The sequence below is a fragment of the Aspergillus lucknowensis genome (assembly GCF_044049455.1).
Source record: "Aspergillus lucknowensis strain CBS 449.75 chromosome Unknown BJX67scaffold_74, whole genome shotgun sequence".
Taxonomy (NCBI): domain Eukaryota; kingdom Fungi; phylum Ascomycota; class Eurotiomycetes; order Eurotiales; family Aspergillaceae; genus Aspergillus; species Aspergillus lucknowensis.
In genome coordinates, this window is record NW_027263618.1 from 54457 (window position 1) to 76580 (window position 22124).

The 22124-nt window shown below is 52.3% G+C and overlaps 12 protein-coding genes and 2 non-coding genes across 14 annotated transcripts; 7 read left to right on the plus strand and 7 right to left on the minus strand.

Annotated features, from left to right (window-relative positions):
• Positions 1 to 360: 360 nt before the first annotated feature.
• Positions 361 to 1983, minus strand: BJX67DRAFT_314112 (uncharacterized protein). The gene has a single exon (XM_071027203.1). The coding sequence runs from the start codon at positions 1618 to 1620 to the stop codon at positions 607 to 609; it is 1014 nt and encodes a 337-aa protein (XP_070881030.1). The 5' UTR covers positions 1621 to 1983; the 3' UTR covers positions 361 to 606.
• On the minus strand, positions 1721 to 3456 carry BJX67DRAFT_367119 (slipin family protein). The gene is made up of 4 exons (XM_071030483.1): positions 3104 to 3456; positions 2925 to 3039; positions 2372 to 2864; positions 1721 to 2317 (listed from the first exon to the last, which is right to left on the minus strand). The coding sequence occupies exons 1-4, from the start codon at positions 3282 to 3284 to the stop codon at positions 2075 to 2077; spliced, it is 1032 nt and encodes a 343-aa protein (XP_070881031.1). The 5' UTR covers positions 3285 to 3456; the 3' UTR covers positions 1721 to 2074.
• A 259-nt stretch (positions 3457 to 3715) lies between these two features.
• Positions 3716 to 4513, minus strand: BJX67DRAFT_367120 (uncharacterized protein). Its single transcript, XM_071030484.1, has one exon. It carries the CDS (start codon positions 4286 to 4288, stop codon positions 3800 to 3802), a length of 489 nt encoding a protein of 162 aa, XP_070881032.1. The 5' UTR covers positions 4289 to 4513; the 3' UTR covers positions 3716 to 3799.
• A 168-nt stretch (positions 4514 to 4681) lies between these two features.
• On the plus strand, positions 4682 to 4752 carry BJX67DRAFT_t90. Its single transcript has one exon. It is a non-coding gene; the product is annotated as a tRNA-Gly (tRNA).
• A 1033-nt stretch (positions 4753 to 5785) lies between these two features.
• Positions 5786 to 7229, minus strand: BJX67DRAFT_314260 (oxidoreductase, short chain dehydrogenase/reductase family superfamily). Its single transcript, XM_071027204.1, has 3 exons — positions 6322 to 7229; positions 6169 to 6265; positions 5786 to 6102 (listed from the first exon to the last, which is right to left on the minus strand). Exons 1-3 carry the CDS (start codon positions 6926 to 6928, stop codon positions 6036 to 6038), a joined length of 771 nt encoding a protein of 256 aa, XP_070881033.1. The 5' UTR covers positions 6929 to 7229; the 3' UTR covers positions 5786 to 6035.
• Positions 7230 to 7408: 179 nt separating this feature from the next.
• On the plus strand, positions 7409 to 8809 carry BJX67DRAFT_385987 (F-box protein; the record flags this gene model as incomplete). The annotated part of the gene is made up of 3 exons (XM_071033974.1): positions 7409 to 7542; positions 7609 to 8124; positions 8179 to 8809. The coding sequence occupies 3 exons, from the start codon at positions 7409 to 7411 to the stop codon at positions 8807 to 8809; spliced, it is 1281 nt and encodes a 426-aa protein (XP_070881034.1).
• A 226-nt stretch (positions 8810 to 9035) lies between these two features.
• BJX67DRAFT_314268 (uncharacterized protein) lies at positions 9036 to 10522 on the plus strand. Its single transcript, XM_071027205.1, has one exon. It carries the CDS (start codon positions 9262 to 9264, stop codon positions 10363 to 10365), a length of 1104 nt encoding a protein of 367 aa, XP_070881035.1. The 5' UTR covers positions 9036 to 9261; the 3' UTR covers positions 10366 to 10522.
• On the minus strand, positions 10446 to 13442 carry BJX67DRAFT_367127 (SulP family inorganic anion transporter). The gene is made up of 4 exons (XM_071030485.1): positions 12609 to 13442; positions 11928 to 12554; positions 11363 to 11876; positions 10446 to 11309 (listed from the first exon to the last, which is right to left on the minus strand). The coding sequence occupies exons 1-4, from the start codon at positions 13049 to 13051 to the stop codon at positions 10605 to 10607; spliced, it is 2289 nt and encodes a 762-aa protein (XP_070881036.1). The 5' UTR covers positions 13052 to 13442; the 3' UTR covers positions 10446 to 10604.
• Positions 13443 to 13480: 38 nt separating this feature from the next.
• On the plus strand, positions 13481 to 15607 carry BJX67DRAFT_367136 (translation initiation factor eIF2 subunit alpha). The gene is made up of 4 exons (XM_071030486.1): positions 13481 to 13836; positions 13910 to 14072; positions 14135 to 14342; positions 14399 to 15607. The coding sequence occupies exons 1-4, from the start codon at positions 13759 to 13761 to the stop codon at positions 14874 to 14876; spliced, it is 927 nt and encodes a 308-aa protein (XP_070881037.1). The 5' UTR covers positions 13481 to 13758; the 3' UTR covers positions 14877 to 15607.
• An 83-nt stretch (positions 15608 to 15690) lies between these two features.
• yvc1 (putative potassium ion channel Yvc1) lies at positions 15691 to 18517 on the plus strand. The gene is made up of 5 exons (XM_071030487.1): positions 15691 to 15845; positions 15897 to 16224; positions 16280 to 17214; positions 17269 to 17409; positions 17466 to 18517. Exons 1-5 carry the CDS (start codon positions 15779 to 15781, stop codon positions 17891 to 17893), a joined length of 1899 nt encoding a protein of 632 aa, XP_070881038.1. The 5' UTR covers positions 15691 to 15778; the 3' UTR covers positions 17894 to 18517.
• A 28-nt stretch (positions 18518 to 18545) lies between these two features.
• BJX67DRAFT_314380 (sterol desaturase family protein) lies at positions 18546 to 19907 on the plus strand. The gene has a single exon (XM_071027207.1). The coding sequence runs from the start codon at positions 18693 to 18695 to the stop codon at positions 19761 to 19763; it is 1071 nt and encodes a 356-aa protein (XP_070881039.1). The 5' UTR covers positions 18546 to 18692; the 3' UTR covers positions 19764 to 19907.
• BJX67DRAFT_367145 (uncharacterized protein) lies at positions 19809 to 21530 on the minus strand. Its single transcript, XM_071030488.1, has 2 exons — positions 21317 to 21530; positions 19809 to 21251 (listed from the first exon to the last, which is right to left on the minus strand). The coding sequence occupies exon 2, from the start codon at positions 21092 to 21094 to the stop codon at positions 20516 to 20518; it is 579 nt and encodes a 192-aa protein (XP_070881040.1). The 5' UTR covers positions 21095 to 21251; positions 21317 to 21530; the 3' UTR covers positions 19809 to 20515.
• Positions 20041 to 20113, plus strand: BJX67DRAFT_t91. Its single transcript has one exon. It is a non-coding gene; the product is annotated as a tRNA-Lys (tRNA).
• On the minus strand, positions 21204 to 21879 carry BJX67DRAFT_314377 (uncharacterized protein). The gene is made up of 3 exons (XM_071027206.1): positions 21545 to 21879; positions 21298 to 21480; positions 21204 to 21249 (listed from the first exon to the last, which is right to left on the minus strand). Exons 1-2 carry the CDS (start codon positions 21777 to 21779, stop codon positions 21362 to 21364), a joined length of 354 nt encoding a protein of 117 aa, XP_070881041.1. The 5' UTR covers positions 21780 to 21879; the 3' UTR covers positions 21204 to 21249; positions 21298 to 21361.
• Positions 21880 to 22124: the final 245 nt, after the last annotated feature.

A 22124-nucleotide genomic window follows, 5' to 3' on the forward strand; every position in this document is an offset into this window, starting at 1 on the left:
CTCGACTGAGCCTCACATCTGTCAACCAGCCAAGCCAAGCCCCCCTTCCACTGTCTTTCACCTTTTTTTCTTTTTTACCGCTGGCCGCGTAATCGACTGTCGGACCCCAACCCATGCCGTTTCAGGTTGACAGCGGGGGCGATTGGTGGAATCCTGCTCGCTGGACACGACGGATCTTCATCTTGCACCACGCTTTTCATCGGGGCGGAGGAGCGCCCGTCTTCGTCTCCTGCAAGGGCCTCAGGGATCTTTCCCCTTCTGTTCCGAGGCCCTGCCGGTGATGTTGGCCATGCAACTCCGGCCCCCACGAGCGGCAAGGATTCGCTCGTTAACCATGGCACAGGCTCGTACAGACGCTCTTGGGACTGCCGAGGCTATGCTCCTCATGGAAAAGCATTCCAGCTTGGGTTGATTCAACACCCCAGGTTCTCCGAGTTGGGAAAGAGGCGGCCGCAACGCTCGCCGCCAACTCGATGACGATATTCCTTGTAAATGCCAGTAAATGGCGCATGCAATGCCATAACAATGTTTTCGGCACATAAACCATCCCAGCCAACACCCTTACATACATACCCATACAGCAGAGGAAAGCAACGCTTCGCCAGATCACTCCAAATAAATCTCATCCCGTAACCGCTGTAGATTCCTGAAAATCCCACCCCCAGGCCCTTCACTCTCCTGCCGTTGATGGCCCCGCGAATGGCCAGAAGTAAATGTCTGTCGCGACGGCGCTGCCGCAGCCTCGATCGCCCTCCGTCGCTCCTCAACCATCTTCACTAACCCCTCCACAAACCGACTCCTGGCCTTCTCCTCCGCCGTCCCTTTCCACACCGTCGCCAGCGTCCGTATTGCCTCGACCCTGCGCGTCGCCGCCTCGACCCCAGCAAGACCAGGGTCGCTATCCAGTAACTCGGAAATCTCCGCGCGCAGTTTCCTTGCCACTTCTTGCCCCTTCTCCTCGCGACTATGACTGTCAGGTCCCGGCTCCGGCGCGGAAACAGAGATGAACGACGAGGCGAGTGACGTCTCGGAGGGTGGGAGCGGCCATTCCATTGCGTCGCCAAAGGTCTTCACGACATCTTCCAGACGCGCGCGGACTTGGTTGAGTGTCCTTAGATTAGTTATGTATTCCGGTTCCTCGACCGCAGTCAGTTTTTCTTCGCCATCCCCACTCGTATCTTGGTCTTTATCTTTGTCTTGACCCTCCTCTCCGACCGTCGATGCCGTATCCGTAAACCGTGAAATTTCTTCGGCTAGTCCCTCCGTCAACAATTCGGAGAGGGTTATCGTCTCGCCGCGGAGGACTTCAACTTCATACGCGAGGCGGTTGCCGCTGCGGAGGATCTCGTCGGTGAGAGTTGTGAGAGTCGCGGAGTGCCGTATGTTCTGTGCGTTGGCCTGTGAGAGGATAGATTGAACTCGGGTGGAGAGGTCTGCGAGGTTTACGGCCCGGGGGCTCTGGGGCTGTGATTGCGACGGCAGGGCCAGTGGCGGGAGGACGTCATTGAGGAAGTCGACGGGGTCAAAGGACGGGTTTGTGTAGTCGGGAGCTGGTGTGTTTGTCGATGCGTGTTGCTGCGTAGATGATGAATCTGCGCTGGGAGCTTGTGATGGGGCCATTGGGTTGGTATGAAGGAGACCGGTTATCGTGAGTTGGCATCTTTCAAGGCCGAAGCAGTAAACATCCTGGACTGTCTGCTGGACCTGAAGGAAGATGTCCCCACACTGAACTCACCTCGATTCGAGGCTCACCGCCCGCCACTGCTTCGTGGCAGGATGGGGTATGGACGATACAAGACACAGGGGACCTAGTAAGAATCACAAGGCTCGTCTTGAGATTTACTTTTACTGCAATTTGGGTAGCTCGATGCGGTGTGACAATTCCGAATATACCACTGGTCACCGCAAAGAAAGCAGGCTTTGGACACAAGTCGACTGAATTCAATTAATACAATTTCAAGAGAAAAGGCGGGTATCGTGGTTCAACAAAAAAAGGACAAGGCCACAGAGCCGACAATTACAAAAGTTCCAAATCAATCCCATCACTCATGCCCCGTAATCGAACGCGTCGCGCTCAGATGTCCTCCACCACACGTGCGTTGATCGCGTGCTGGAATCCATCGTTATTTTGCCCAGAGGGAGGGGCGTAGCGGCTAGGTCCTTCGCCAGCACCTTCGGCAGTCGCCATTTGCTGCTGAACCGTCTGGTTAGTAGCAGGAAGGAAAATAACCTTGCTGTTCGCCGTCTTGGCCATAGCTTGCATCGCCTCGAGGTATCGGATCTGCATAGCCGGAGCAGATGACAGGATATCGGCGGCCTGTAGATGATTATTAGCACTTCTATCGTTTTAGAAAGGAGATTGCCAGCATACTTGTCGCATGAGCTTGGCAGACTCGACTTCGGCGCGAGCAGCAATGACCTTGCTCTCACCGATACGCTTGGACTGCGCAGCCATAGAGAGAGAGTCCTGGAGGTCATCGCTGAAGATGATGTCCTTGATAAGCATGGATTCGACATTAACACCCCATCCCGCGGCGACTTCCTCAATGATCTCCGATGTCGACTGGGCGATCTCCTCACGGCGTTCGATCACATCCTGCAAGACACGCGCACCAATAACATGTCGCAGCGTGGTCTGGGTACGCTCCACGAGCGCTTGACGGATGTTGGAAATACCAAACGCCGCCTTGTGAGGCGAGACGACTTGGTAGTAGATGACGGATGTCAAGTTCAGAGTGACATTGTCTTTGGTCATGCAGACCTGGCGAGGCACCTCGACGATCTGGATCTTCACATCGATGGTAATAAGATGCTCACTCAGAGGGTTGACCTTGACTAGACCGGGGTCCACTGCGCGTTCGAATCTAGGGTGCTGTTAGTAACATTTCTTCAGTTGGTGTATTCCTGCTCTGTAAATTACGCACCGGCCGAATCGCGTCACCAGACCGACTTCACCTTGTTGAACGGGCCTGAAGGGGTTCGGGCAAGGGCAGCAGGGAACAATACCCAGAGCGCCGATGCACTCTCCAAGAGAGTGCTCTAAAGTAGGAACCTTCGTCAGCGCTAGCTTCCCAGTGCTCGACTCCCAGGGGGCTTGACATACTGAAAGATGCATACCACCCGTGCGCCTCGGGGTTGCTTTCATCATGCTCGATCACGGAGGCGTACTTGGGCTGCAAGTCAGACAGGCGCGGTGGCTGCACATGGACGAGACCACCGTGGTCGTGGTGGGCAGGGTGGGCAGGGTGTTTCCCGTTGATGGTGGAGCTTCCTTCAGCCGACATTGTGGAGGGAATTGGGTTAATAGCAACTTGCGGTTGACGATGACAGCGAGAGGGTATGCGATGACCCTGTTGATAAAGCTGGTTGAGAGACCACGAGAATGCCTCGTGAATTTGGATTTTTGCTCTCGAAGCTAGGATGGAAAAAGAAAGGGCGACTCCCGATGTTTAAGTAGAGTTGGCTGAGGTCGGCATCAGGGACGTCACTGGGCGTTGGGGAGCTTGGCCACGGTCGGCAAACACGGCCTCCTGGCGTGGGGCGCTGGTTCTGCTGGGCAGTGCACTGTCTGGGGAAGTTCGCATCTTCCCGCAATTGCATTGGACAGGCGATGCTAATGGGCTCCGCTCCCAAGGCTGAGAGGGAGGAGGACCAACTTTTCCAATGTTCTCTTTGGCTTGTTCTTGTCTTGGTTGCTTGGGCCAACAATCCATCGGCCAGATTGTTGTTGTCCTCCTTGACAAACTCCACAAATTGTTACATCATTCTCAAAGCCCAGAGGCTCGAGCACTGCCACATATCACGCCTTGGTTCTCGGGCAAGCGAGCCTTTCAATCATGTGAGTCAAGTGGACCAATGTTGATGTCCTTCGATGCGGAGTTTCATGCAAGCACGGAGCTCTTCCGTGTGGATAATTTTCTGCTCCACAACCCTCATCTTGGCTCTCAAGCACTCCATTATCGCAAAGCCCCCCCAACTCACGGCTTCTCTGATCTGGAAGCGGCGCGCCAAGCCACCAAATTCGATGCGCAGTTCTCGAACTGAGCTCGCCGGGCGACGGGCACAATGTGGCAGTGCTCCACAGCTCTTGTTCCAGGATTCTCACTGGTCTGTCGTCGTATAACTGGATTGGGAAATTGGCTGGCTTTCTGGCGGCGATGATGGTTCCGTCTGATGTTGGTCGTGGTGGGTTGTCAGATATGGATGCTTCAATGTCGCCGTTACAGGGAATTGTTGGGAGGGCCGAGTCTCTCCAGTGAAGTGCGTTTTGGAGGTTCGGCAGATGCATTCCCCCCCTATGGCTCGATACAAATATTGCGACGGAAGTGACCACTTCGTTCCGTCGAGCTCATCTTCGGCAGCCAGTCTCGATGTAAATCGCTTCAACATTCACATTTTGAATATTTGGAACCTTTCTCCTTTCAATTGGGGCCAAGAGGTGGGTATCGCACCCACCGCAGTCAGCCCTCTTGCGATGTGGGCATTGTCGATTATATTTTCCTTCGTATTGAAAGTGTACCATCGTAGACTCGTGATATGTCTGGATGGGCTTTGGACGCCTTTTCGGCCGACCTCGCCATATTTCCCGAGCGCTTTTAACGGCTTTTGACTTGTTCATTTGCTTCGACCTTACTTCCAGGTTCAACATATAGTCAGAATATGAGAATGTGATCTGTACTTAGCATCATTGGTCTAGTGGTAGAATTCGTCGTTGCCATCGACGAGGCCCGTGTTCGATTCACGGATGATGCAAAAATCACCTTTTTTTCCCCCCCTTTTTGCTCAGGTGTACTGTCCCGGCTCCCTCGTCAACAATACTTGGAGAATATCACTAAACAATTGTGGAATTAATCAAGGATATCTTAAAACTGCCTTAGAGTTTATTTTTTTTAAAAAAAAAAATTGGGCACTTCGTAACGTGCCTTCCCAGAGTGCAGATAGAATATTCCTTTTGCTGGTCCTTGCTCATCGCCCCTCCGACATATCATTCTCTCCCTGGTCGTCTCTTCCAACTTGCGGTATCCATTCTTTGCATGGCAACCGCGATCTACTCCCTCACACATCCCGACTGCTCCTTCCGATAAGACCGATTATTCTGTATCCAATCCAAGGCAAGTGCGACGGGTCGCGATCGCCCATCGCTCCTTCGGATCCCAACAATTGCCGGGCCCAAGGCCTGTCGCGCCTTCCTAATCGGTGTCCTTTCTATCATTCCACAGCAGGAAGAATTGCATGATACCATGGAATTTCTCTTGCCTCCTACTACCCAGGTACACTAGCTCCCGGTGGCCGTCCTTGCGACGGTGTCCTGACGATGGTACCTTTTACACGGCAACAAAGGGGCACTTTCGCCCCAATGAACACTTTTCCTTGGCGCCTTCCCCGGTTCGCGAATCCCTGTTCATTTCGGTAAGGCAAGTGCGATGAATGCTTAGTGCTCCTGCCAATCTTGAGCAATCGTGCCTTCGCTGCTGCGAAATCCCAGGAGGCAGGTGGTACGGGACGTAGGAGTCCATCGCTCTTTCCCCAGTCCATCCAAAGCAGCAGTGGCGCCTGCCTTCCAAGGTTTTTAGGGCACCAGGTTCTTATGCTCGCAAGGCAGGTGCCGTGGACTAGACCTATCTCGGTGGCAGGCCGTTCTTTCCTATTGGAAGCAGGGCCTTTCTAGAACCGCGTTCGACGCTCTGTTTCGGAAAACGGGGTGAGTCTAATTCTGTGCTGCTTCCTTCTCCAGACCGCAGCTCTTCTGTTGCTCTTAGGGCAAGTGTGGCAGATCCTAAGGTTTGTCCTTCTCTTATCCTGAGTTTTGTTTGCTCATCGAAGCTAGGTCTGGCTGTGGGCTGAATGAGTTACCACCGTCGGGACTGCTGGTGATAGTACCAGTAGTCGTAGAAGTAGTAGCCATAAGGAGCATTTACAGAGTATTAAACTTCATTCTGTGGCAATACTAACTCATATATCATCTGATTTGATCATGATCTCTCGTCAATCATGTCCGTCTTAGGTCTGTTCGGTATTCACTGGCAGAACATCTACTACCAAGGTAGCTGTAAGGGAGTCGGCAAATCGGCTCCCAAGACCGCCTCCGCGGTCCCAATGTCCCTGAATGACTACCGTCAGTGGAGCGATTTTTCTCATCTTGTTTGGGGCTATTTCGAAGAAGCGTACCGAGGACCCCGTGGTGCCCAATATTGGCCAGTCTTGCTAATGTCAAAGCCGTCAATAAACACAGCGAGTGATTGAGCTGCTTCATCGGGAGTAACAGCTAGGGGTTTCTTTAGCAGCATCAATGGGGAAATAAGGGTTATGGATTGGGCTCACCTCCACCAGCATCCCAGTACTTATCGAATCCCACACTCTTGGTCATCTCCGTCCGCATGAATCCGGGATGGACTAGACCCACGGCTACACCACTGGACCTCAAGTCCAAGCTTAGCAGCTTCCCCACCATGTTGAGAGCCGCTTTGCTAGCATGGTGGCCATAGTTCCCACCTCCCTCCTTCTCGTGGCGCAACGTGATGCTGCCGCTCTCGCTGCTGACGAGAATCACCTTGCTGCCCTTGGTCACGGCCCCGGCCTTGACAAGCTGCTGGACTATAAAGACTGGAGCGATGGCGGAGGTGGTGTACATTTGCACCTCCTTGTCCCAGTCCGGCGTGTCAAAGCTCTCAAAGCCGAAGTACCCCGCGTTGATGATCACGGTTGAAAGGTAGAGCGAGGAGGGGAGTTGCGAGAGGAGCTTCTGTCCGACATCAGGCTTCGTCAGATCAACATTCGGAATCCATGAAACGCGCGGCTGAGACTCCGGTGCCTTATCAGCCCGAGTGGTTACGAAGACCCGTTCGGTTGAGGGCTTTGATGCATATAGATCTCGAAGCGAAGCGCCCAGGCCCCTTGTAGCGCCGATGATAAGGATGTTGTCGCTCATCTTCGTTCGTACACTTGATGTTGGAAAACCTGCCGAACTGGAGGGATTGTTCACCTCATATATACTTGAGAGACTTGGGGTATCTTCACGCAATCCCTTTGGCCAGTGACGTAAGCCATACTATTGGTGGTTGGAGGTCTGGGCCCGATCGCATCGAGGCATCGACCGGTATCTTTTCTGGCTTCACGGACAGCACCACCCACCAAGCTGACCACCAACTCAAACCAATTATAGCTTCGTTAGGCCTCCCGAAGCCACCCTCATGAAACCAGAAAGCTTGCCCACATGTTTCAACTGCACTGCCCCTGCCAGTGAGCTCGCTTAGTCATCCGCTCCTCCCTTCTTGATCAACAGACGGAAAACAGGATTCATGGAGCCGCCAACTCCAAAACCAGCCTTCTGGCTTCGGGGTGGTTGTACCTTTTCTTTGGTGGTGATGAAGCCGGGGCTTCGAATCTCCATGTCTGCCTTCATTTGATGATGAGTTCTCTTCTGCACTTACTTTCGTCCCAAGTGAAAAGAGCCCGCGCTTCCAGCCTCAGGAAGCAGGCTGAAACTGAAAAGCGTGCCTCGTCTCGGCACAGGGTGTTCCCGTCTTCTTCCTCATTGTCTGTGTATGGCGCTCTCTGTACCTTTGGATTTTAAGCTGAGCGGTCGAGGCAGTGCTAACATAATCCCAGTGTCGCTCAAGTTAACCGTCAAATCCCCACATCGTCGCCATGGGATCTCCTTCCAGTCGAACTCCAGATCACAATATTTGCATACTGCGGGGTCACGGACTTCCTTTCGTTGAAATTGGTCTGCAAAGCCTTCAACCAAATTCTCACTACCCATGAGCAATTGATCGCACGTCAATACCTCCGCCAGCGCCGCCACGGAACCCTCCCGTCCCCGATAGATAGCCAAAGAACGTATACACGGAATCCAGCGGATGACGTGGTTCTATTGTCGGACCTTTTCCCACCTGCAAAGAGCGCTAGAGGTGGCCATCTCTATACCTTCCGCTATGTGTATAGTCTCCGCCGGCGGCAGAAGCTCTGCTCGAAACTTTGCTACTACCTCGCGGACCGTGTTGTGGATCGATTCGTACACAGCGAGCCGGGCTATATGAAAGCATCATTCCCCTCAAGGATAGACCGAGGTGAATTCATGAAGAGAGCAACTGCAAGGATCTGGTTCCATCTCTCACCACTTATGTGAGTTTCAGACACCCTGAACTATACCAGAATGCTAACCGAATTAACTGATAGGTATTATACTCTATACTTCCTTGAAACCTACGCCGAAGCACGACGTGAGCAAACAAATGTTCTTTTGCGTGACTTCGAGGCCGGGCGATTACCTGTGCCGATACCACCGCATATCCGCAAAGACATGTATCAGGAGTTGCAGCGGAACATAGTGCAGGCACCACCTTTTACAGACACTTCTACGCTCATATCAACACATCATTGCATGCAACTTTTGGTATCCTATTTACAGCACACCGTACCCCCCGACGAGCCTGGAGTTTCGGATGACAGTTGGATCGGCTCTTTGCTGACCGTGTCTCCCTTCCTACGGACTGTGGAGTATTTCTCAGCGGAGATCGGAGATGGTGGTAGCCAACGAATACAGCGAAAGGACTTTATGTATAACTTCCACCATGACATCACGCTTAACGAAAAGGATGACATGAACTCATTGGTATTTGAAAACGCACCCAATGTGCATCTCCACGGCTCAGTCCGGGACGTTTGGTTCGACGTTACCAGAGCGGAGTTGGCGTCAAGGAAAGCCCAGAACCATGACATGGAATGCGTCGTAGTTGCGAACAATCTGCCTATTGTATTCGGTTGTTCTGACTGCCGACCGGCAACGTCTGGAGAGTGGCATACGTGATCCATTACCTTCATTTACTGGCTTTACTTCCATGCCTATTTCTCTCTTCTCTCTTGGGCATGTGGCGTTTATACACCTACTTCGGTCAGGGATAGGCTGGTTGATTGGTGCATTGCGAGCTGGAGCGGACTGTCTTTCTGGGTTCATCTTTCATCTTCCATTGTATGCATTACTTGGAGACATACTGTTGTATTTCGCCCGATCAGGGGAAACCTAGGCCCTGTGGTATCCAACGCCGAAGTGGCTGTCTTGGCACGCGTCATGTTTGCAAAGTTTGTCTCAAGCCGCGTCGTTCGACACTGAGATTCAACAAAATATATGGAGGAGATTTTCAGTTGAATGAAGGAGTATATCCAAATCAAAGCTCTTCTTGACATGTGATACCAGTGGTACACCCTTCCAACCCGAGCAGGAAAGGGCTCCGTCCCCAGCACGCAAGACCATACGGGGCCATGGCAAGCCCGCACCATCTGCTCAACACCTCATGGACCTCACATCGTCTCTCACCTCTGCATCATGCGAACAAGCATGGATCTCTCCTCGAAGACGCAGGCGCGCTACAAACATACGCCACCCGTCTCAGAGACCACCTCACCAACTCCCTCGCAGACGTGCAAGGCTGGCGCGCCGAGGATGATACTGCTGGCGTCTCTAACATCGGCGCCCTGAATACTTGCACATGGGAAACAATCTCTACCCTCTCATTCCTGAATTCCCGACCAGAGGATGAGAGCTCGCAAGCAGTGGGGATTCTCATAACTCTCTCGTACGAAAACATCACATACAAAGCCGCCCTCCTAGCCGACCCTTCATCATCATCAGCGCCACCAAACCGTCACCAAAAAGGCAAGGGCAAGGGCAAAGCAAAACGCAGCACTTCAACATACCTTCCACTCCTCCTAACTCGTCTCCCCAAAGCTCTTCGAGAGAGCTTCATTGCGTTTCTATCTTCGAATTTCGACACATACATCTCCTCGCTCCGTCTTTCCTCTCGGGTTCTCTGTGACCTTCTCGAGAGCTACGTGGAGAGGGTAACGCCCTCCCGTTCTCGCACAACGAGAGGAGACCTAATCGAAGACATCATCCGAGAAATGCAACTAACCCTCTCCTTTGCACCGCCTATCGCGCCGTCCCTGAGAGCGCTAAACGTGAGCATACCCCGCGCGACATTTGCAAGTTTCCTGCGGACGAACTCACGGTCCGGCGCCGGCGGCCCTGGGACAGGAGAAGAAAGTGTTTCTGGTTCTGTGCTCTCCGGCCTTTCTGCGTACTTGGAGAAGCATCTTGCGATGGAGTTGGGATTGGTTGGTACTCCTGGCTCTAGCTCTGGAGTTTCGTTCGCGAGCGGGTACGTGCGTTTGACGAGGATTGCGTGTGCTGGGTTTGTGGTCACGGGGGAGGGGAGGATGAAGATTGTTGCAAAGGCGGTGGATGGGGATTCGGAGGGAGGTGAGGGCGAGGAGGGCGAGAGGAATCAAGGTGCGTTGAGGGGTGGGGAGGCGCTTGTGCGGGCTGTTATAGACAGGGCCGCTGCTGGGATAGAGAAGGTGGTTTGAATCATGATATATGCCGACTTAATTGGGGTTTTGAAGGAGGATTTTGATAGTTCTTGCGCTTTGATACCAGTTTCGTGTGAGGAATGAATGAAATGACAATTTGCTTCATTAGACTCTATTACATTGCTTTGTGCTTACTTTTATCCCAAAAGGCCACCTCATACCAGTATCCGGATATCGTTCGTCGTGTACGTCTGTCAACTTCATAAAAGCGTTAAACTCCTAGTGCTAGGCGATTCCTAGGCACTGAAAATACTCTGTACTTGGCTCTCCGTCTCGACCAGTTTGAGCGCTTCATCAACGTGGCCGACGAAATGCGACTTGCCTCCGCATCGCTCGACGATACCGCTCCGTTCAAACATGCGATAGACATTGCGACTGGCGACACGGCAGAAGAATACTCGCGCCCCGACCTGAACATAGCCATCCACAATCTCGTACAAGACTTGTGTTCCCGAGCCGTCAATGCTGGTGACACCGTGGACATCAAAAATAATATTTTGGTTATGCTCTGCTGGGCGCATCCGTGGCATTGAAGGATGAGCTCGGTTGGTACCGTACATTTCGAGTCGGCGGAGTCTGTTTTTGAGATCACCCGTGTTTGCAAACGTCAGCGGTTCGGGGATTTTGACAATAAGAGCCCCTTCAACGAGCTCTACGTTCTCCGCGTGGAGCTCAGCGTTGTCAAACCGGTCACTCCCCTCCACTTTGCCGAGGATCTGAATTCGGGGTTTCGTCGAGTGGCGTATGAGGGTTAGGACTGATAATCCCATGCCAAGGGCAAGTCCTAGCTCTAGAGAATAGAAAATTGTTGAAACGAAAATGAGAAACATGAGGATTAGCTCTGACCATCCTCTTACGCGGACAAAGAAAGCGACGTCGTGAGGACATTCTTCTATCAGAGAATAGGCCACAACAGAGATCATCGAGGATAGTACGGCTTTCTGCTCTTTATCAGACAGGCATAACGAAACAGAAATAAAGTTTGCGTACTTACCGGAAGATAGTAAAGATACGGCAAGAGAACCATGATGCATATCAGTGTGACAGCGCTGAGGATAATATTGCTCATTGGAGAGCAAGCTCCGCTCGAGGCGTTGATTTTGCTTCTTGCGTACCCACCGAATGCGGGCAGAGACATGAAGCATCCACCAACAACGTTGGCGAAGCCTAGCGCCACCATCTCTCTATTAGGGCTGACTTGCATGCCTTGCACACCTTTGCTCGCAACCCCGGTTAGACCTTTGGCGGCGACAGACGACTCGAAAAATCCCAGCAGCGCGATGATGAACGAAGTACCCAATGCCGTGCGCATGTGCTTTATTGCTTTGAAGGGCCACTCGAAACGGAAGACACCGTTACCAGCGTTTTTGGTTGCACCTAAAACCTCAAGCCCTTTGTGGTGCCAGCCGAGCTGCTGAGTCAAAACTGCTGAGAGAATAACGACAAGGATTCGATCTGGAAAATAGATAACCTGTGGGTATCGTGGCCGAAATTTTTGTTTAAGAAAGCTATATGGCAGGCTAATTAGCATGAACCGTCCTTGGGTTGGGGACACGTACCGGAACACCATAATTACGGCGAAGCTTGTGAACGCGACAGCAGCTGTTAAGCTGTGCGAGAACCTGATATTCCTAATTATGAACACCAGCTTGTCAATGGTGCTGCCATGGGTTACGCCAGCGTCTTTCGCTTCTGCCGCCAACCCGAGCTCGGGGATGAACTGATCCACACATATAACAAAGCCGACGGCAGTGATGAAACCTCTCAAGAAAGGCCGGCTTAGAACGTTATCCAGGAAGCCCAATCTAAAGATCCCAGCTACCAAGATCATTGCACCCGCCATCGCAGTAGCCACACCCACAACTATGGCGTTGGCCGCCTCATCTTCCTCCCCCAATTTAGCCTGTTTAACGCTGGCCTTGACAATGGTCCCAGTTAACAGAGATCCGGCTGCTTCCGGCCCGACAACCAACAGAGGGGCGCTTCCTAATATAGCGTATATGAATGGTTGGAAGACGAAAGAATAGAGGCCGTTGATCGCAGGCGCGTGGGCGATATTCGACAGCGAAAGTGCCATCGGTATATATATCGATGCGACCGTCAAGGCAGCAATGAAATCTCCCCTGAGGTAGGACAGATGATACTGAGTAATCCAATTGAAGAATGGAATGTAATACGACATGTACCTAACCAACATTAGTCGGCTGTATTCGATTCCGCGGACATAACCATTGACGTACATTGATCTACTATGTTTTACAGGAAGAGGTGTCGACCCGCCGGCTAATGGTAGATTCTCGGGGCCATGGAGAGCTGGCACCACGCTGAGAGGTTGCTGGTTGAAGTTCCCAGGTGTATGAGGCCCTTCGCCTTCAAGTTCAGACGTAGAAGTCGTCAGCCATCCAAGCTGCTCGTCGGTCGTCACTCGCGGGGTGAAAGTGCCATGATTGCAAGAGTCTCCCAAGCCACAGGGAGGTTCACACCGGTCATACGATCTCAACAGGGGTGTTCGAATGGTGACACCCCGAGCCGGATTACCTTCTCCCGATTCGACTCCACTCATTATTCCGGTATGAGTTCCCGAGCTAGGTACGAAGCTTGGGGACGAAGTACGGAAGATATCGAAAATCCTGTCCCGAAGGGAGCGATTCAGATCCGCGTCAGATGGCCTGGAATCGGCCATGATCGAAATGAGCGGCAGAAATACGAAACCCCATGCAGATGCTGATTATGGAGCCCAGATTATACCCGAGAGAGTTCGTGTAATAAGTAGCAATAGTTGACGAGACAAATCAAGGCCAGATTTGAGAGGTAGTTATGAAAAGCAAGAAGTACCGCACTAGCACACCGACTCAAAGTCAGCAAGACGAAGCGACCTTCGACGTGGGAGGCGTACAATGCATGACTTTCGGCCAGGAGGATGTGCCGTAAGTCAAGTTCAGGACTTCTGGATACATAAAAGATATAGATTCTTGGTTAAGTGCAGTCAGTCTGATGATTCCATTCGCCACCAGCCAGGAAACATGTGGCTGGGTATTCTTAGACAGCCGGTTTATTAACGAGGCCGTGATGACGACTTGGGGTCAAGCCCGAAGCAACTCGGATGAGTCTGGGGCATGATACTGCCGGGGCGGTGAACTAATTTCTCACGTGACCGTATCCGAAGCCCAAAGTGGGATTTGAACTTTTGAGCCGCCACAACGTGATTATTTGAGGAATTGTGCTGCAGGACACCCCGTCGGTTTTGTCGCCTTTTTCGCATAACTTGCTCAGCAAGAACCTTATCGAGCGTCCTTAAACTGCGAGGCTTCGTATCCGCACACAGTCACTGTTTTCAGTTTCCGGCCGAATTCTCCGTCTCGCTCAACAAGAGGGCGCAACCCCGCCAAAATGTCATTAACAAATTGTCGGTTCTACGAGGAGAAATATCCAGAGGTTGATAGCTATGTAATGGTCAACGTGAAACAGGTATGCATTCCGAACCTGCTTACGCCCTTCAATTCCGAGAAAGTCCGCTCATCGTGCTGTCTAAATATTGTAGATCGCCGAGATGGGCGCATACGTGAAGCTCCTCGAGTACGATAACATCGATGGAATGATCCTCCTCTCCGAGCTTTCGCGAAGACGTATCCGTAGTATCCAGAAACTTATCCGTATCGGCCGCAACGAGGTGGTGATCGTGCTCCGTGTGGACAAAGAGAAGGGTAAGGGAAACCCCGGACGGCCGGCGAGACTGTTTTCTGACGCGCCTCACCTCCGGTTTCAGGTTACATTGATCTTTCGAAGCGACGAGTTTCTCGTGAGGACGTTATCAAATGCGAGGAGCGGTACAACAAGAGCAAGGCGGTCCACTCGATCCTGCGTCACGTCGCAGAGGCCACTCAAACTCCTCTTGAGACGCTATATCAGCAGATTGCCTGGCCGCTGAACCGGAAATATGGCCATTCCCACGATGCGTTCAAGATCTCTATCACGTAAGGCCGGTTCGCTAATATTTGAGACATTAAGTCGATGACTCATATTTTCTTAGGAACCCCGATGTGTGGGCTGAGGTCGAATTCCCCAGCGATGCCGTAAAGAAGGAATTGACCCAGTACATCGGAAAGCGGCTCACCCCACACCCTACAAAAGTGCGCGCCGACATTGAAGTCACCTGTTTTGGGTACGATGGGATCGATGCTGTCAAAAACGCCTTGCGGACCGCTGAAGCGGAGAACACTCCTGAGAACCAAATAAAAGTCAAGCTGGTTGCTCCCCCGCTGTATGTCCTGACCAGCCAGTGTCTGGACAAAACGTATGGTATTAAGATGCTTGAAGAAGCTATCCAGAGGATTGAGACGACGATCAAGGGCTCTGGTGGTGGCTGCATCGTCAAGATGGCTCCCAAGGCTGTCACGGAACACGATGATGCTGCTCTCCAGGAGCTTATGGAGAAACGTGAGCGTGAAAACATGGAAGTCAGTGGCGACGAAAGCATGTCCGAGAGCGACGAGGGTGTCCCCGAGTAAACCAGCTACCCCCCTCTCTATGAAAACGGATCGAGCCTGTGGCGTAGAAACGACGAAAAGCGGCTGAGAACGCAAGCGTCTCCGTTGAGGGTGTCGAGCTTAGAAAGGTTTCGAGGTTGATTTGCGCGGCTGGAGGTAAAAGATGGATGGCAAAAAGTTCATTAGAAATGTTTTCCGGGCATGACATGATTTACGAGACGAGGGGCGGTTTCATCCTCTCAGAGACGAAATTCGAACCGGAGGTGGTGTCAAGGCGAACCTACTTGACTGGGATTGGGGACGTTATATTTGCACGACATGACGTGAATTTTGTATCCGTGGATATCGTCTCCAAGCAACGATGACGGCTTGGAATTTTCTATCTATCTTACCCTTATCCTATGTTCTGATGTACATAATAAGCTTCTTCATCTGTGCTGGGGACCGGTTAGACACCTCAGCGCTTTTAAAGCTCCCGTGAGTCTGTAAAAGCAAAACCTGGAAATCTCACAGCTTCGCCAGTTTCCTTTCCTTTCATGATTTGGTTGTGCTTGAGACTCTCTCCTTCCAAGGCCCGCGAAGAGGGGATGTGGTGGCGGCGTTCGTAGTCATCTGGTCTGCAGCTCAAAAAAGGGTTGTGCTGAAAAAGAGGAGACGACAAGACGGCCGAATTAAGTTTGAAACAGTTGCCATTATTGGCATCCTTGATTGGTCTCGCTGGTTCGCTGCAGCTGCACGATCGAGAGTTCATCAGAAGTGGCTGGGGCTGAGAATGCAGCGGGGCCCATCCTGACCTTTTATAAGGTTTGACCCTCGGCCACTCCGCAACGAACGAGGTTCTTGATCCTTCGCACCTCCTCCTCTTGGACCTCTTCAACCCATTGGCAGCGTCTTCTTCACGCTCTCACATCCGCTGAGTAAAGATGGGCTGGCGGGATATATTTTCCTCGGACGCGGCTCAGTTCCGCCAGGATACGGAACGACATCGGCGTACGTCATCAAGATACAGCTTCGCAGACCTTGACTGACATCATCAATTAGTGCTCCCAACTTACGCAGGCGATGAAGCTTCCCCTACCCATCCAGCAAAGGAAGTGACGAAGGTTGCATTGCGGCTTAAGTACCAAATTGAACATGTTATCCCCTGTGAGCTAGATGAAGGCTCCATCACGAGTCCAAATAGCCGGGTTATCACCCACGACGTGGTCGAGACCGCTATGCAGGCGGGAGGGGAAGACCTCCGTGACTGCGTCCCATTCTGTTTGCTCGTGTGCCTACGATGGTTCAAGCGCCAAGCGACGCAGGAATTGTGGGACGCCGACCTTCTTGAGCTTCGAGCAACAGCCTGTGAGGTCATTGCGAAGCGAATGTACCACGTCCCGTCCCAGCGAAGCGTGAGGTATCTGTGGCTGATGATCAATTAGTATTGAGGCGGAGCAAGACCAGAATCATCTTCTCATCCACGTCCTTCTTAAGCGGTATTCCCTCTTTATCGACGGAGAGGAAACCGATCCGGTCAACGTCATTGAACGAGCTGTTGATCTCCACGCCTTGAGAATTATTGGCTCTTCTGGGTACCAGAAGTGTATCAAATATCTTTGGAACGGCTGGTTGTGTCAGCAGGAAGGAAACCCGACTAATTTTGTCTTTTATCGTGAGAGAGATAGCACCAAGTTAAGAGTTCATTTCCACCCTGATCGGATGAGGGCGCCCATCTATCAGAGCGTCTGCCAGATCCTGTTCTCACTCGTCTACCTGGCTCTGTATACCGAAGTTATCAACACCGTCAACCCTACCGGAGATCTAGATGTTGTCGAAGGCATACTCTATGTCATGACTCTCGCGTTTATCTGCGACGAGGTGACCAAGCTCTGGAAAATTGGGCGAAACTATTTCGACTTTTGGAACGCGTTCAACACCACGCTTTATTGCCTTCTTGCGGTCTCCTTCGTCCTGCGGATCGCCGCTTTGACGCACTCTGCATCCGCCGGTGACGAGCAGAGACAGGCGATGAACAAACTGAGTTACAACTTCCTCGCCTTTGCGGGACCAATGTTCTGGATGCGCATGATGCTATACCTCGACACCTTCAAGTTCTTCGGGGCTATGTTTGTTGTGCTACGAGTGATGATGAAGGAAAGCTTGATATTCTTTGCCCTGCTTTTCGTCGTCTTGATAGGGTTCTTCCAAGCTTTCACGGGTATGGCCCAGGTCGACAACGGCCCCCTCCTTACGAAAAACATCATTATCGGAATGGCCAACAGTATTATGCAAAGTCCGGAGTTCGGGATGTTTGAGGATTTTGCGTTCCCGTTCGGTATCATTCTCTACTACTTCTACACCTTCATTATCCTGACCAGTAAGATGCCCCTCAGTGACTCCTTGCCGGCACAGTATCTGACAGACTTGGTAGTACTCCTAAATATCTTGATTGCCTTATATAACAGCGCCTACGAAGCTATTTCCGGAAACGCAACCGATGAATACATGGCGATCTTTGCTCAGAAGACAATGCAATTTGTGCGCGCGCCGGATGAAAATGTCTTTATACCTCGTAAGTCTGCTGAGTGTACTGGCAGATATTCGCGGCCACTGACGGCGATAAAATAGCCTTCAATCTTGTGGAGATAATATTCCTCATTATCCCCTTCGAGTGGTGGCTACCTCGCGAACAATACGCTAGGCTAAATGACATTGTAATGGGTATCATCTACTCGCCACTTCTTCTCGTCATCGGATTCCTCGAGCTCCGGGAAGCGCATCGAATCAGGCGTAACCGCCGCCGTGGAGAGGAGGATGACGATAACATGGAAGAGTGGGAGCACATCGCAGAGCAGGTTGACTTTGAGCTTGACGACACATGGAAACAGTCCGTCCGCGAGACCTCTCCCAACGTCCATGTGGACCACTGCAGCCTTGAGGTAGCCCAGTTGAAGGAGCAGGTCCAGATCCTGACCGAGACCATCAGACAGTTGACGGACGACAATATGGCGAGCAGTGCTACCAATGGGAGAACTAGCTTCAATGCCGCTGATTGAGTTTAGTTGGCGCTTGGTGGTGGAAGCGCATGCAGATGCGTTGGCTGTCCTTTTGATGAGCCTGTTTTGCTTTTTGCAACCTTACTCCATGCAATGATGCGTACCATGTTGAGTGAATCTTTGGATTGAATATATGTTACGCCTGATGTGTTTGTCCCGCTATCTTCATACTTTTGTCCCGAGTTTCAATACCCTAAGGCAACGACTCCTTTGCGTATCCATTACTTTCGCAACCGTCTCTATCACCTCTGTCTGTATTGCTAAATATATATGTGTGTGGGCTCCACTTATCTGAAGTTCCAACATACAGCAAGAGGACATTGCCGATTCCACGCCATGCTTGCCAGCTGCAATATTCTTACGAAACATCTTGCTTGCACATGCAGATTCTCAAACCAGGCGATGGTTCGATCTTTCCCCACTTTGTCCCAGGCCATTATTGGGCAATCTACGAAGATCTCATTCTCCGTACTATGGCGCATCCAGTATACCTTGCGAACATGCACTGGTCTGAGCTTTGTTCTGTCTTTGCGAATTGATGCGAGCTCACATGCCCTCGGCTGGCCTCTGCGTCTAAGCGAAGCCCAACAAATATTGCCCAAATAGGTATACCTCGTAGCCTGACAGCATCAAACTGTACCCCTCCATCCCACTTCACATGGAGATTCACTGCGTCTGGATATCCTCGGGCCGAGCCTCTCTTATAAGAAGCCCTACCATCACGATACTACCCCTCGAGTATAGGGTAACTATATCCCCCAACAAAGCAGAGCCGCAACCTACCACAGTATAAACGAAAATGGGGTGGGCAGCCGACCGCAACCCCCATTCCATGACCTCCGACTGGCACCAGAAGGACCGGAGCACATGGAACGCATACCAACGCTTCATCGACTATATCAACATCCACCCAGTCTACCCCGGGAAACCGCTCCCCAAATACGCAAAGACCGACAAAATGCCCTACATGACCCAATTGTCGCAGCACTTGTTTATACTCGTCGGTGCCGCCATCCCCATGCTCCTCCACCAAGCCTGGGTCACTCTGACAGGCAACGACCTGAACAAATGGGCCGCATTCCTCCTCTACAACGCCGCCTACACGGCCGCCGCAATCCGCGAAGTCCGCCTGCTGCGCCGCCTCACATACAAGTACGGCTGCCTCGACGGCGACGTCGCCGACCGCGACGGGATCCCCAACACCGCCGCCGGCAGGATGATCGGCTCGATGCACAAGACCGCCGCGTTCCGGCTCGCCCTCGCCATCCTGATAACCTACAACCCGCGCCTCCCACCACTCCCAGCAATCCAGGATGTCACCGCGTGGGCGGCGCTGGCGTTCCTCGCCAAACTCAGCCTCTACGGCGTCATCCTCGACTTCTGGTTCTACACCTACCACCGCGCATGCCACGAGGTCCCCGCGCTCTGGAAGTACCACCGCACGCACCACCTAACAAAGCACCCGACAGCGGTGTTCTCGGCCTTCGCCGACGACGAGCAGGAGCTCATCGAGATGCTGCTCGTGCCCTTTCTCACCTTCGCCACGCTGTGGGCCATCGGCCTCCCGCTGGGCTTCTACTCGTGGTGGCTCTGCCTCGAGTACGTGACGTTCGCCGAGGTGCTAGGGCATAGCGGCATCCGCGTGCACACCGTGGTGCCCTCGCCGATTACGTGGTTGCTGGCGCTGTGTGATGCGGAGCTGGCCGTTGAGGACCATGACCTGCATCATCGGCGTGGGTGGAGGAAGAGCTTTAATTACGGGAAGCAGACGCGGGTCTGGGATCGGTTGTTTGGGAGCTGTATTGAGCGGCTTGAGGCGAGGGCGCAGAATATTGACTACGGGGATGCGGTGTGGATGCCTCTTTTTTAAGTACATCGTTCATGATTAGATCTATGAAACTGATGACGGAGTTTACCGGGCCAAAAAGCGGGCAGGCTGCTATTATTTTTATAAGAAAGGATCTGCTAAAACGTCTTCTACTAGCTACTTATATAGAGTATGGATAGTGCACATAGCCAACGGATCTTATTCTCTGGATACATTTGCCCACGCAACCCCCGAAATACGAAGCGAAAATCCCACAACATTTGCACTCGGGTCGGGCAAAAACTACAGTCAATAAAATTGCCTCATTTCTCAGCATCCAGCCGGGCTAGCTCAATCGGCAGAGCGTGAGACTCTTAATCTCAAGGTTGCGGGTTCAACCCCCGCGTTCGGCTTGAAAAAATTTTTTTTTTTTTTTGCCCCCCTTTTGTCGGCATCGACCGCATACCCCGGCCGGAGTCCCTTGCACAATCGGTTCGGCGAAGCTTGTACGGCCGGCATGTCGGGCCTCGGCGCCCGCGGCTCACGCAGTGAAAAACTAACTCGAAATCGGGAGCGTGGGCCGTGAATAATCCCCGAACCCATTCTCCGCATCAAACAGATCGTGCTCGGCATATTTCGCCTTAACAGCGTCAGGAAACCGAAACGAGGATATCGAGACTAGAGAGGTGAGACATGCGCATCTCCAGGAGGCGCCAGGATTTTCCCTGCGCATGAATACGTCCCCGTTAGGAATGGGATGAATGCGCCCATTCCGGTAATGAGCGCCATATCTGGGGAGGACCATCGGGCTGGGATCAAGGCGTGAGGGTTGGGGTTGGGCGGGGGGTAGGACTACCTCCGTGTAGTGAATGGGCCGGCGTTGAAACAACCTTATTTCCTGGGATATATCTTCCAGCAATGGTCGCACCACCAGGCGGTGTAACCCGCTGGACGCCGCTTAGGATGGCTGGATACAGTCGCAGAGCCTCATTGATGTAGTCGTTCAGGAAGGGCGTCCTCTGGAGTATCTGGTAGGATGGTTCTTCGCCGCCGGCTTGCTCGGTAAGTGCATCGAGTTCTTCCTGTAAGAGCTTCTGAAGCTGGGGTGGTTTTCGTTTGTTCGACGCCATCGCCCAGAATATATGTGAAGAGGTCTGTTCTTGACTGACCAATCTGCGCTTGTAAATATCCATCGTCAGAAGAAAACAAAGGGTGAGGAACGACCCGTTTCCGCAGCTGAAACTGAGCCTGACGACATTCCATAAACTCCACACGCTTCCTACTGAGTATGGGGAGTCGCTGAAGAATGACAAACACCCAGGGTGCACCCCGGGTAGTCCCGACGATTGGTAGGGACTCGATGTATCAATCCAGGATATATGCGTTGGAGCCATTCTTCAGCATGTCAAACGACTTCCCGAACGTAAGTTCACCCATAACATCGAACCCGCAGAAGGTGAGGCATTGGTGGGTGTTTCTACCCGCTTGTCTATCTGGGAGACTAATTCTCGACAGTGCTCCCGGATTCGAGGATGGTATTGATTAAGCGCTGTAAGGTTTAGAACAGCCCAAGCAGAGTACGTCTATGAGTACTGACCTGTTGTGGTAAATCCTAGATCCCGGATCCTCCTTCGCTGAGAATGGTACGCGTTAATCTCGTGTCATGTGGACTGACCGCGCGGGATAATAGACATCGTAGAAAGGGCCCTTGGTACAAAGGGAACCTGGCCCGTGAACGTCCCGAATAGCATTGGCATTGCTGATGGAGATCTCGCGCGGGCTTGGATGGGCGAACCAGTTTGTCAGGTTGATCACCACCAAGAGTGCAGAGAGGGGAAGCTTACGGATGCGTACGAAATCCCCATACTTCTCATGTAACGCATCAACCGTGGCATGGAACTTGGAATCCGTCGCATTTTTGCGTGAAGGCCATAACGCACTCAGTTTCGCGAGCGGTGGTCCCGGAAAGTTGCGCAGAGGGTGGAAAAATGCACGGTAGAGGACCGATGCTGCTGAAGAGCCCAAGGAAGTATCCGGCATTGAGCACGAGGAAACGAAGGATGCTATCAACCAAACCATTATGCGGCAATCTGGGGAATGTACCAGGACGAGTACCTCAGCGGGCGCATAAGACTTTAGGATAGAGGGAGTGCGACCATCCCATTCTCCTTGAATGAAGATGGCTAGGTCTTCCTCGTTCAATTTGAGCGGGGTAGTTTGTGGAGCGAGGAGACTGAAGGCTTTGGACTTGGAGGACGCCCGATACACAAGGCAGAGAGGTTAGAAAAGAGCGCTCGTTCTACTCAGTTCAAGGGTGCTGTCGGAAGGTGAAACGTGGAGGATACTCAGGGGTGGCGCGGGGTCTTTGCAGCCCGTCACCGAACTCGCCCTATCGTGGACCAAGCAGCAGCAGAAGCAGCAGTC